The sequence below is a fragment of the Paracoccidioides brasiliensis genome (genome assembly GCF_000150735.1).
Source record: "Paracoccidioides brasiliensis Pb18 unplaced genomic scaffold supercont2.1, whole genome shotgun sequence".
Lineage (NCBI taxonomy): Eukaryota > Fungi > Ascomycota > Eurotiomycetes > Onygenales > Ajellomycetaceae > Paracoccidioides > Paracoccidioides brasiliensis.
This window is the reverse complement of record NW_011371358.1, coordinates 1,418,410-1,432,490: the sequence shown is the minus strand read 5'-3', so window position 1 is coordinate 1,432,490 and position 14,081 is coordinate 1,418,410. Positions and strand designations below refer to the sequence as shown.

The following is a 14,081-nucleotide window of genomic DNA, read 5'->3' as shown; positions in this document are numbered from 1 at the left end:
ATCAACTCCCTGTGCAGTGAAGACATCTTCGGGCCAAGCAATCAACGGAGCCCGAGTTCATTTTATGAAGCCGGTCAGGGCAAAACCACAGGTCCTTCCCCCCTAAGAAGAGACATGGTGTACAGTGCAAGGAAGCTCATCCGTGCTTTTCATATCCTATTGTTGTCTAGAGGAACATTGTAAGGCGGGTGAGAGGGTGAGAACATCAGCACGCGGCTGATATATAGTGCCATAAGGCGAACCGTATCATTGATTCAACGTGCTGCGGTTGCATGCGGCCTCCAACTTTAAAATTTGCTTTTAATCTTAAAAAGTTGCCTTTTTTAGTTAGTTCTTCTTTTGAGGAATAGCTTTCCCATTACGCCTGTTGTTGCCCTTTCGGACTAGATTTGTATATAGAATGAGCGGTATCAGCATAAGGATATCAGTCCTCTCGAACCTCTATAACTCCAAGGAATGTTAATTATGGAGACTGAAATTCTCATCAAGGATATGGACTACCTACACGAATTCCTCCCTGTAATGAACAAAAATTTCTTCCTGAATTCATTCTTCATACAAAAATTCGTTAAACCTCTATACACCAAAATTCATTAGCTATTCATTTCATCATCATCATCATCATCATCATCATCATTATTATTATTACTATTATTATTATTATTATTATTATTACTTGAATACTGTCTGTGATTATGACAAATTCATGAAGTACAGAGTTACATGAGTTGATAACTATAGAAGGAATCTATGGTTTAGGAAGCCGCTCGGTAGTTTAATACTTGGTGTGGGATCAAGAGTTCATATCGGGGTACCTCAAATCTTGGGAGATAAAAAAACTTTTATTAAACAGCGTCATTTGATTGGCATCTCTGGTCAGCTAAAATAGCTGTTAGTTCTACTAACGCATTAATTGCCACCATTTCTGATCATATTGCAAGCTTTAGAATTATTCACTCTATCTTTAAGGTTTTAGATATAGTTTTGTTTATTATGAGTGTGTTTTCAACCTCACTTCCTTCTGTATAATCAGTTTATGTATGTACTCAACTTCAACTAACTTGTCATAGTCACTGAATGCACACAAGCAAAGAGAAAGAAGAAGAAGAAGAAGAAGAAGAAGGAGAAGGAAGAAGAAGAAAGAAGAAAGAAAACTATATCTAAAGCCTTAAAGAAAGATACGAACAGCTAAATTAAATGACATGACAACTATTAGAGATACCAATCAGACGCTGTTTAATAAATGTTTTTTTTTGTCTCCCCAGATTGAGTGATCCCACGCCTAGTATTAACTACCAAGCGGCTGCCTAAACCATTTAGCCGTTGAGAGAAGTCTCATATGTAATTGGGTTATAATTACTGCATTTTTATGATACTTGTGTGAATGTGATCTAGGCTCTAATATATCAAGTACAGAGAGTTGAATGACTAGCTGTTTGACCCTCTTAGTATATAAAATAGCAAACTTAGCAGCTCTATTGAGAATCTCTTTGTGTTGTACGGACAGGTAGTCGCTCAACTAAGCTGGTATGAGGGACCTTCGTATGTGTGTGCGGCAGCTCGGACACTTAATGGGATTCTACCTTCTTGATAGGAGGTTTGAGCATCTTTTGTTGTTGACATTTTGATGGTCAGCTGGATAAACACGACCCTTGCTGGGGAAATGTATGAGAAGACCATTCGAATGTTTAGTTAACTTAACCTAATAGTTTAGTAGTTAGTTAGGGTTGAAGAGATAAGGTAAACTTTTCGAGATCTACTATCCGGGGTAAACTCTCGCAAAGCACTTATACCCTACAAAGTTCCACTCCCATCCGTGGATTCCGGTGAACATGTCCAATGAGGGTAAAGCTAAATTGATATCCGTTTATACATTATCTAGTTACCTAGATATGTCATAATGAGATCCGGGCATCCGGTAGTGGATATGCCATTCGCCTGCTGAATGGAAATCTGCACGTGGGAATACTATCCAAAACTGCTTCAATGTCAGGGATATCAAGATCAACATTGTTACCTTTCACCGAAGAAAAGGTACAAACTGAGCTCAAGCTTAGCTCATGTAAGGATATTCTCTCAATCCCCTTGGTTATTTTGAACCCTTCTCTCTTGTCGCTGCTTATGCCACAATGTATTTCCTGTTGATGATAAGTCTTCTTTTTCTGACTGTTATTCGCGCTGGATATCCCCCGACCCCAACTGGCTTGACTGTGATCAATTCGACATTTCTGAAAGGAGCGCAAATATCCTATAAACGGGTCAAGGTAGATCATCCATAGATTTATTTAATTTATATTCCTCAGTTGCTAACTGAAAGGACTCTTTCACCTAGGATGGAATTTGTGGCAAAAATGGGACAAATTCATATGCTGGATATGCCAAATTCCCACCGAATACGATGCACGGAGTTGATCAAAACTACCCGGTCAATCTATTCTTCTGGTATTTTGAGTCTCAGAATAAATCGACGGATGATCCGCTCACAATTTGGCTCAACGGAGGTCCCGGTGCATCGTCGATATTTGGGTTATTTGCAGAGAATGGGCCTTGCCAGGTCCTTGAAGACTCCAGAACAACAAAGCCAAACGAGTACTCGTGGAATAGATATTCCAATATGCTTTATCTAGATCAGCCTGTTCAGACGGGATTTAGCTATGATAATATTACCAATGGGGTTATTGACTTGGAAACGTCGAATATTATACCTGGCGGAATGCCAAATAATACAATAATTGCCGGAGTCTTCTCGAGTCAGAACGAGCTCAATACAGCCAATACCACGGAGAATGCTGCAAGGCAGTTTTGGTACTTCCTTCAGCTTTGGACTCTGGACTTCAACAAGTATACCGAGAGCAGGAGAAATTTCGACATATACTTATGGACGGAGTCATACGGTGGCAGATATGGCCCGACTTTCGCGAGGTATATTATGGAGCAAAACTCCAATATTCAATCGTTGAAGGTAAAGGGCAAAGTCCTGGTTTTGAAAGCTCTAGCAATCATCAATGGTTGTATTGAATTACCACTCCAATCGTTCTCATATCCTGCAATTGCATTCAATAATTCCTATGGAATTCAGAGAATCGACGAGAAGGCGAAAAACGAGTCAGAAGGCGCTCTGAGCCATTGCCTTGAAAAGATTTCCGAGTGTCGACGCCTTGCTGCAACCTATGATCCTGATGTCATTGGCAACGTTGAAAATGTGACTAGCAAATGTTACGAGGCAAGCAATTTCTGTGCGAATAATGTTGAGGGCCCTTATGTGAACCAGAAAAAATGGGGTTATTATGATATGTCTCACTGCTACCTTGATCCATTCCCACCTGAGTATTATGTCGGGTTTCTGGCACGTCATGATGTGCAGCAGGCATTGGGAGTCCCCGTTAATTTTACCGAGTTCTCCCCAGCAGTCGGAAACGCATTCAACAAGTCAGGAGACTATGCGAGAAGCGACAAGAAAGGATATCTGGAAGATCTCGCTTACCTGCTAGATTCCAATGTCCCCGTGACATTGGTATATGGCGATCGCGATTACGCTTGCAACTGGATCGGCGGAGAAGTTGTTAGTCTTGCGGTCAAGTATAATGGCTCAGTGCAGTTCAAAAATTCCGGCTACGCGGACATTATATTGAACTCTACCGAAGAGAATAATTGGGGGGTTGTACGGCAGCAGGGTATCTATTCGTTCATTCGTGTCTACCAGGCTGGCCACACAGTTCCTTCTTATCAACCAGCGCTCGCGCTAGAATTATTTCGTCGGTCACTTTCATACCTTGACTTTGCAACGGGGAGTGTTGATTTGGTCACTCATTTGAATTACTCGACTGGTGGACCCGCGAACTCCACTCATACTGAGAAAGACCTTCCTACACCATCTCCAACATGTTACTTCTGGTCCATGGAGTCGTCATGCGCAGACAATCAGATTGAGGCCATAAGAGAAGGGAATGCAACGTTCAGAAAGGATTACATCGTTGCCTTTCCCACGCCTTCTCCAGGCACATGTCCGATGGCCAACTAGAGCAAAGCAATGGCCCCAGAGGTATACAGAGGGGTTCGAAAGGCGACTTTTTCGTTCGCTGACCGAAATGCACGATGGTAGAAAAAATGTGGGATTCCAGATTCTAGTGTATGGTTTGATTTTTGAAAAGTTTTTCGGATTGTTCGCAACTCAAATTCCCTATTGTTCCCCTTGATGTAATTTTCGATCACATTAACTCTAGGTACCTTTTCATGCAGGTGACATTTTATTTGTAGTTAATGTAATATGCCAACCAGAGTCAGATATCTGATCGTTGGCAACAATGTAGCCCCTCGATTGCCGCTTTCGTCGATATATATATATTAATGACAGGGGATTTATGAGCGCTTAAGGATCCTCACCCACGAAAGTCTTCAGGAAATATCTATACGCCCCTAAGTTTCCGTATCGAGTCCCGTAAATCTGCACCAGAAATGGTTGCGCCTCTCCTGAATGAGGCAACGCCCGTCACCATTTGGTAGGTGCTGGGCAGTGGTTACATGATGTTCGGGATCGTAGACCTTGTAGCTGCTGCGTTGAAGCAAATGTTAGAATTGACGACGCGAAGGGCAATTCTCAAGAAGTTAACATATATAATGAAGATTAATATGTTAAATTGTACATCCTAAAAGCGTTTATGAGTGTGATGTGAGTAAAGTTAGCGTAGATCGAGATGCTCATTGACTCGTCAATTTAAATTAGCAAATAAAAAAAAGAATAGCATTCAGAGGGATCATTAGCATACCTAAACGCCCTTGAGATGTTTGGACATGTCAAGTAGTAATGGAGTCAATGTGAATGTATCGCATATGAAGCAATGTGAAGAATGTCATAAAGGAAGTGTGAATGCTCAAGCAATAACCCGTCGAAGGTCACAAAGTGATTGTTGAATGGAAGATAGCTCAACCCCACGTGACTTTAAGGTGAACCAACTTTCCATTCCGGTTAGCAACATCTGACCGGGCCGACTTAGCTCCGACTGTCATGGAGCCCTTGTTCATCGGCCAAGACTTTTGAGATAATTGCACATTGGTAAAATCCGACCAGTTACAACCATCGAACAATCAGCCAAACTACGGCCCTGTGGACAATATTAAGCACCATAAACATGTCGAAATTTGCAAAGTACGTCTGCTCTTGAACTCTTTGTTTGTATTGGATGTGAAATAAATTGTCAACTAACATGCCATAGTCGCTCTGACTGGGCGGACGACGAGGAGTTTGATGACGCCCAAACTCTTCCAGCTCAACAGGTTATTACCAACAAAGACGGCACCAAAACGGTGATTTCTTATCGCTTTAATGACGATGGCAAAAAAGTGAAAACTAGCCGCCGAATTCGCACAACAGTGGTCAAGGAACACGTGAACCCCAGAGTCGCAGAACGACGAACGTGGGCAAAGTTTGGACTTGAGAAGGGTCACCCTCCCGGTCCCTCGTTACATACCACTTCTGTTGGAGAAAATATTATCTTCAGACCCAGTGTAAACTGGAAAGCACAAGCGAAGGAGGCAGAGAAAGCCGGTCTCGAGAAGGGAAGCATCAAAGATCAGCTCAAGGACAAGAAAGTCAAATGCCGAATTTGTTCTGGGGAGCATTTCACTGCCAGATGTCCGTTCAAGGACACAATGGCACCGGTTGAAGAATCTGGCTCCGCTGCTGTTGACGATATGGGCGATGAGCGGCCGGCGGGCAGCCTGGGCGCTGGTGGCAACAGTTATGTGCCACCCCATCTACGAAAGGGTGGTGCTGCAGCCGGAGAGCGGATGGGCGGTAAATATGAGCGAGATGATCTGGCAACTCTGCGCGTTACGAACGTAAGTTCATGCATAATCAGGTGTTGCGCCGTTCTTGCATACTAACTGTGTGGCAGGTGAGCGAGCTGGCGGAAGAGCAAGAAATTCGGGACATGTTCGAGAGATTTGGTCGCGTTACCAGAGTCTTTTTGGCAAAGGATCGGGAAACTAACATGGCCAAAGGCTTTGCCTTCATTTCATTTCAGGATAGAAGTGATGCTGCTCGCGCATGCGAGAAAATGGACGGCTGTAAGTTACAAAAATTGGGGGTATCACCGACCGACGATTCCATTGCTAATGCGTTAAACAGTTGGTTATCGGCATCTGATCCTCCGAGTGGAATTTGCGAAGAAGACTTCGTGATTAAACTGGTTTGCTTCTGGCTAATGTGGTGGTGTTTTCAAATTGATATGATTTTCGGTAAAGAAACTTTTTCTCTCAGCGTATTTTGTTGATAACGACTGTTGAATGACAACATATACGGCTTCCTTAATTGATTCTTTCCAAATCCGTAGACGATCTCAACCATAAAACCGCTCGTATACTTGGACCTATGATTTGAGGTACTGGTTCATATCCACTGGCCCTTCACTCGCAGTGTGTGTCATCCCATCCTTGCCTCTCTGGTTTATTGCTCCACATGCAATCACTTTTCCTCCAGGGCTGTTTTCATAACATCATGGTTTCGAAGTATCCCCCTTTGGCGCTAGGCATCGTAGTTTGTTCCCACCAACTCCTATGCTTTTATTTTTACAGCAATATCAAATACCGCATAAAATAATAAGGCTTCTCGCCGCAGTCCTGAACACGTCATTCAGCCAAGGTCCCATACATTCCAAGGTGTTACGAAATATGTCGGGCCCCTTATGCCCTATCCATTCGGATGTCCTTGCAGCAATCATCGACAGCAAATAGTATTCGTGTCCACTCTTTCTTCTTTCCTTTTCCATCCTTCTTCCGCCTTTCTTTCGGACATTTCTGCATATTTGCTTTTTGTTCCCCTTTATTCTGATACGTCCAACCAACCCATTTTCTGTGTCTTTCTGCTTCATGTTCTCCTCCCACTCCCCACATCGATTCAATATATAAGAAATCACCCCTCTGTATCAACGTTTTTGAAATTTCTTCAAATTTCGACCGCCGACAGCAAGGTCCGCTAATGAGTAGGGAGCAAAATTTGTATGCATATATGCGGTCAGACTTTTAAATTCAGCGGGCATGAGCATCCCGCCAGTCCCGCATGCTGTATAACTAGCCCCCACGATATCTATGTTAGCGTACGATTGCTCCGCCCCTCCATCTATGGCCGGAACTTCACAAAAGTAGAACAACATACTGTAAGCCACGCCCGCTTTAAAGTCTTACAAAACCTCTCCCCAATCGACGCACCGCATTGCATCTGAAAAGCTACATTACCGTTTGAGTATCTCACAGCTGTGATAGTCCCAACAGCTAGAGACTTATTTACTTCTGATATCAGTCTGGTGAATCGTTCGAATGAATGGTCAAGCTGGGAACGTAGAATCCGAGAAGCTGCTAATATCACTCATGCGCTGCAGAGGGGGTATGTATGAATCTACATAGTGCATGCATTCTACTTTGCTTTTTTGCTCCTTACTTCTCTTCTCGTGGCTCTATCTCCCCATTCACTGTATTTTGGGACTTTTTTTTTTTTTGGGAACTCTTCAGGGTCCTCAATTAATGCAAAACATTTTCTCATTATTCAGTCTTTCTTCTTTACAGTGTTGTCTTATCCTCTCTATTGGCAACAAAAATCTTTGGCGTCATGCAACTTACAGTTTTCCCATTTCACTTAACTACTGCTGGGCTACAAATCCGTCATTTCTCGTCCTTACCCGGTTTCTCACCTCTTGTTACTTAGTCTAATAGTCATATCGTTCATCTTACTTAACAATGGCCGCTTGTTTGCACTGGAGTGGGAGCCAAAATTCTTTCCATTCAAGTTCGGAAAAACATCATATACCCTGATTCAGATTGTATCGCAATATAAAGTCGGAACGAAGATTGTTGACAGATCAGGCTGTCCTAGCGAGGGATGAGAGGAATAGAAAACTCCGGGAAAAGACTACGAGCACGGCAATTTCATAGGTGCTAATGCTGATGTGGGGGTAAGGAACGAACTGAGGCAACAGAATGGGCGAGAAAGGATTGATTTGGCTTCATCTCCTGAGCGACCAACCCTGAGTATCAACGACGACGCCCTTCGATTCTACCCAACCGCCCGCTCGATGTTTAACTGCCTGAAGTCCCAACCGACGGCAAATGAATAGCAAACATCTTTGCTGAAAACATTTCTTTTGTCAAAACCCGGCGCGGAGTGGTAGGGATTGGAGATAGCTCAGTTTTATATCATACATGCATACCTTGGTACTAAGTTAACTATTAGTTAGTTAATTATATGAAAAAAAAAGAAACCAAAATCCAACTGGCAAAAACGGAGCAGCCAGCAAACCCATCGGTCTCCCTGCGCCCACCCACACACACCATTCAAGCACCAGACACACCGCACATACACACTTCAAAGGCCCACCCTGGAAATTCAGCAGATAAAATGAACCAACTGGATAAAACCCTGGCGCTAACACTCCGACAGCAACGATCTGGAAAATGCACAGATTAGGCCAGCCTGACACCGCCTCAAAGAATAAAACCAATCTCCAAGGCTGAGAAATTTTTGGCTCAGCGGGTGGCATGTTTCTCGATTGATATTATGGGGCCGGAAAGAGGGAAGAAACGATGAAGACATGAAAATTTCTTCCTTTTGGCTCCCGTAATCCAGAATCGTATGCAGGAGGGTCGGATATTTCTCCTTAAGGGTGCCGCGTCCGTTGTTTAATTTCCATGTTTGGTTCCTTCGGCAGTTAAATGTCATGGATCTGTTCCCCCCCGGAGTTGACAGATTTATCGAGCTACAAGTTTAGCATGTAACTGCACATACATAGGTACTCCGCATATATACCTATTTACAGCAGAGCAAACCCAGGATCGCATCTAGGGGGATTGTGCGGTCTGGCCGAATGAACCATACTCTGCCCTACTGAGATCGATACGTAACATATCTAACTAGCCCACTAACTAGCCACAACTCGTCAAATTTTGAGTTGCGAGCGTTCGAACGTTGGTAACTACTCCGTCTTGGGAACGAATAGGACGAGAGACCATGATTTAAGGTATACCCAACGATTTGGGTGAAGCGACAAAAACCTCGCCCGCCCCCTTACCTGCGAAGCGACATTGGAACCGTGGAGGGTTTTAAAGTCTGTAGGCTTGTAACGGGTACAAGGACTGCTAACCTTGATCCCCAGAAGTTACGTGCGTCTTGTTCCTGCAACTTGCAGAACTATCTCGGTACCAAATGTCTAGAAGTTATATACTTTCTTCAAACCGGTATCAATTGTGTATATTTCCTCAACATTCCTCACCTGCTTCCATATCCTGACACGACGTATATCTTCCTCCCCGTTCTACGGGCTACCCTCTCTCGTGTTTTATTCCTGTGCCTGCCACCTATCCATTCGGAGGCTCCGAGGCTAGGAATCTTTGGGATGGTTCTTCTTCCATGGAAAAAGCTGAGAAACCCCTTTACCAGGTTAACTACCTCCATATTCATTTTAGCATTAACATCATCATATGATAGTTATAAGGATTATGTGATGGATGGCCTCTGGGCAATAGCGGTAAACGGCCACCACAAAGGCCCTGACTGTCCCGCATCTCTACTGGATACATACAATGCGGGTTTCTATGTCCCTACATGGGGATCTAGCTCCGTGATCCATGTAGGTAACTATGTATCGGAACCAATAAAAAAAAAGTTCCCTTTATTTTCTCATATATGCGAGGCGGGAAATTTCCCGATACCTAACCAGAGATCCATACGGGGCTTAGGCCCATATCCGGTACATAATGATATCGTGGGGATATGGTGTTTTGTGTGACTCCTGATTGTTATCAAGAAGACAAAGGAAGAGTAATAAGGGGACATATGGCCAAAAAGCCAGCATAACCGGCTTTCTATGTATTCTCCGCACGTATTATTTATTTATCAGCCAAATACATCGAAAAGATCATCTAGCTATAGCGAGCATGTATGTCATGATCAGCGAGGCCGTCATCGATCATGTCGAGCGCTCCCGTCAGCCGTCAGTTAGTTCGTTAGCCCAACTGAGCCTTGTTTTTTGCCTTGCCCTTTTTTACCTGAGCCCGGCTTAGTTTAGCTATGGTTTCTCTCCTTTCCACCTCTATCCCGCTCTATTCGGGCCTCCTCCCTTATTAGTATGCATATGCCGAAATCAAATCCGCGCAAAACTCAACAAGAAGTGGCGTCTTCAGCCCGAATAGCGGGCGAAATGTTAGATATGATATGAAGAGCCCTAAATAGAGCTCATATTATGAGGTAAGAGGCGCGCGGGCGATCACTGACCACTTCGTCCGCTATATATACCCTGATCTTTAGCGAAAGGCCCTAACTAGAAGTGATCGGCTTGGAGACCAGGGCCCAGGCCAAGATGCGGAGGAGGAGGGGTTTCTTGAATGGAGGGGATTTTGATATAACATTTCTAATATGATATTTGGAAAAGAATGAGAGACTGCTGTCTCCCCATCAGTAATTAGCTGCTGGATTCGATAACAGATGAACCATTCTTGCATATCCTACTGACGTTATCGACGTTGACCAGTTGGCAAATGGTTATTTGATCTCTATCTGCACAAATGACATGTCTGTTTGCCGATGCCCGTTGATAGTTATTGATTACAGAACCATGTGCATATCTGAAGGCTGGATGCTGGATGCCTGCTCCTTTCTCCAGGGTCTAAATAGAAATAATACTCATTTTTAGTCTTAATTATATGGTTCCCATTGTTTTAAACTTCACATCCCGATCCAGCCAGCTGATTCTGTTTCCTCTACCGCCTTATTTTGAGGCCTGTTATTACGGTTTAAAACACCAACCCATAGTAAGGAACGAAACGAGGATGGGCAGGGGAGTCTGGACTGTAATCACCAAGAAGTTTTGAAAACGAGGAATGATTAATTATTTGTTGAAGTCCTAACTAGGTAGTAGTCTTGTTTGAATTCTTCTTCTACGTTTACTCGCTTTCAGACATTGATTGCTATTGGCATTCCTTCTCTCTCTTTCATTCCGATATTATAAACAGGGACGTAAAATCATATATGTCGCAACATCTTTAGATCCAATCCCTGGTTTGTTCTCCTCCACTTGCCACCGTATGAATAGATACCAGAGCAATTAATATGTATTCCAATCTTTATCTTCACCAACTTAGAAGAAATTTCTTCATTAGGTAAGTGCTGATAGGACTCTTAGATTAGAAGCTGAAGGATATTTCTATTGGCTGTTTTTACCTTCTGGCGTCCGTGGCTTCAGTCGAACGTCTGAGTTGGCATTCATAGGGAGGTGAAGTGTCTGCCTTGGATGCATGACGAACATTCTGCAACCACCGGGCTTCCAAGGAACCCTGGCGGACCTCCGGCAACCATCTGTTTGGTTGTTGGGTAGAGCTCAAACATCCTCGCATTCCTCAGGCCTCCCCCCTCACCATCTTTGAGTTGTAAATTGGTCAAGGTAGTAGAATAAGGGGGCTGCTGGTGTTCGAACCGGATAGAGGCTTCCAACCTTAAACAGACGTTATACATGCACAACGTCCGGTTTCCTTGAATTTCTGTATAGATGCTTCCGCTTGCAGAGCCCCATTATCAAACCACTGTCCAAGAATACAGGTATTTTGTTGGTGGAGTGGCAACTCATGCCCTATAACCGAGTGGTTCATAGATAATATAGATCGTCATATTACTTTAGGTATATCTGCTGCAATTAGAAGACTTGATTCCCATTTCCTCTGCTGACGAGCATTTCCCTTGATAGTAACCATTTATCCGAATGTCGCATTGGTAAACTCAATTCTAAGTGGAAAAAGCATGTTTCTTTTAAAATATAAAATCTCTCAAGGACATAAGGTTGCCGTTATGTATGTAAGACGAGATGTCGAGTCCACATGAATAGATCGTTTATTCCGTGTTAATTCGAAACAGAGAGATATTCATCAGTACTAAAGCTTGTCACCCTCCTGTAGAGTGAGGGTATTGCCTGTACCTGAGAGAGCTCTCCTTGCATGTTGCATGAGCACTGCTTTTAGACAACAGCTAAGTATATGGGGACTCAAAAATGGAGATATATAACCAGAAATTATGCGGATCCACCATTGAACGGTGTAACGAGTTCACAGGCGGTGCACGCTTCACGTGGTCGGCAATTTGGATGTTCTTCAGAAAGAGATGGTTGATAATAGGACATGAAATTGCAAACACATCTGACAAACCGGTAGAATTAAGGGCTATAGTACGTAGTACGTATTTGCAATAACACTTTTCAAGACCAATATTATTGGATGTTGATGGAGCAGTTTGGAAGTGATCAGTAATAATGTTCAATGAATCTAGATCGAATACACCGGAAGCGAGTCAGCAGGAAAATAGTCATTCCTTCAATATTCATTGTGAATTTAGATATTTATGAGCAGCTGATCCAAAGTTGCTAGATTAACACATCAACAACAGCAAAGCAACAGCAGCAACAATCACTACTCACGGAATGAACTGTTGGTCATGGCCTTGTATATTGTGTTACGAACTGGATGAGAGAAAGGAGCTGTAGGGATTAGATTTGCATCAGAGTAAAAGGGAAGCCAAAAGGGGATCAATTTAATCAATCATCAATAGAAACACCCAACTGCGGCAAAAGCCATTCCTTGCCAATAGAAGCCGGTCGCCCGATGCGAGGCAGTGGTGTTACCCATCTTTAGGTCGACAACGGTTAGCTTCGAAGCACGCTTTCAGGCTTCGTGAAATTCTCTAAAGCAACCAATTGCTGCGCTAATTGTTGCTGATTGAAGAAATGGTAAGGTGCATGCCATCGAATCCAATTTGCCCAGAGCATACACATGGTTACCCAAACTGGCCCACCCACACAGCTCACGTAGTACCGATAAGAAAAACCTGGACGAGACGGTGGCTATCAACGGCCACTAGAATTTATGAGCGTCGAGCCGAATGCCAGATCGAGTCACATGCGAAACAATTAGAAACGCGGTTTGGAAAACCTCGTTGCCGAATCCCAGGTATCCAAAGCTAGCAAGGAGCAAACCAATACAGTACGGTTATTGGTTAGCTGATTCAGGGAGCTCCCATATTCAAAATTCAGGGACACCGCCTCATTAACATGAAAGCCGCAGCTGAATAATTCAGACAGCATATCTATTGGGAAGATACAATAAGTGTATCAAGGTTGATCGAATAGTTCTGAGGGACTTGTCGGCATCCAAGCCTGAATGGCAATGAGAATCTTGCACTGCCAGCATGACGGTACGTCCGAATGTTGAAACACGTCCGACTATATCCACATTAATTCGATTGCATCTATTGATCTTGGGTTTCTGTATTGACATCTGGCATAACTAGATGTTATTGCACATTGCTTCTAGCAACGATATACACCGACTGTCTCGGGTACACGATGCATCGTATGCTCCGCTCTCCGGCCAGACGCAGCCAGTGGCGACATAGGTGTTTCTTTTGGAGTGAGCTGGCACCACTGACACTGATTTGTGTTTTGGAGCATTAGGCTTCCAGTAAATAGGGGTAATAGCCTATGAGAACTGTCTTTGGAAATTCGTTGGCATAATTAGAACCCGTCTGAGGGCAAAGGGAGGACAGTAAGTAATCGTGAAAAAAGGTAAAAAGATAATTGCAGTAATTCGTACAGCCGACAGAATATTTGCGCAATGGGAAAGAGTGGGGCATCAGTTATTTTGTATAGAGAGGTGCTATTAATGCTCGCAGCGACAACGGGGAAGCATATGCTGGGTGAACTCCGAGTGCTTCAATTGATATATAGCAACGACGAGCTGGTAACACGTCGAAAGGTCTGCCCCTGTTGTCATACAACCAGGTGTTGCACGGAACAATCAGTAAGAAATCAATTAATGAAAACAGGACCGCCCTATATCGCGGCAGATATAGCCCCAGATCTGCCATTATCAACCAATGTAAGGTGCAAAAGCAGGGGTAGCGTGAAACTCCGATAGCAACAAGTCTATGTTGAATAATAATAATAATAATAATAATAATAATAATAATAATAATAATAATAATAATAATAATAATAATAAATAAATAAATAAATAAAATAAAATAAAATAAAATACGGAGCTTGTGAAGGGAT

General features: G+C 43.2%; 2 protein-coding genes across 2 annotated transcripts; both read left to right on the top strand.

Moving 5' to 3' along the window:
* Positions 1–2,129: 2,129 nt before the first annotated feature.
* PADG_00439 (uncharacterized protein) lies at positions 2,130–4,021 on the top strand (the record flags this gene model as incomplete). Its single annotated transcript, XM_010758050.1, has 2 exons — positions 2,130–2,264; positions 2,333–4,021. The coding sequence occupies 2 exons, from the start codon at positions 2,130–2,132 to the stop codon at positions 4,019–4,021; spliced, it is 1,824 nt and encodes a 607-aa protein (XP_010756352.1).
* Positions 4,022–5,129: 1,108 nt separating this feature from the next.
* PADG_00438 (eukaryotic translation initiation factor 3 subunit G) lies at positions 5,130–6,180 on the top strand (the record flags this gene model as incomplete). The annotated part of the gene is made up of 4 exons (XM_010758049.1): positions 5,130–5,146; positions 5,214–5,838; positions 5,895–6,066; positions 6,128–6,180. The coding sequence occupies 4 exons, from the start codon at positions 5,130–5,132 to the stop codon at positions 6,178–6,180; spliced, it is 867 nt and encodes a 288-aa protein (XP_010756351.1).
* Positions 6,181–14,081: the final 7,901 nt, after the last annotated feature.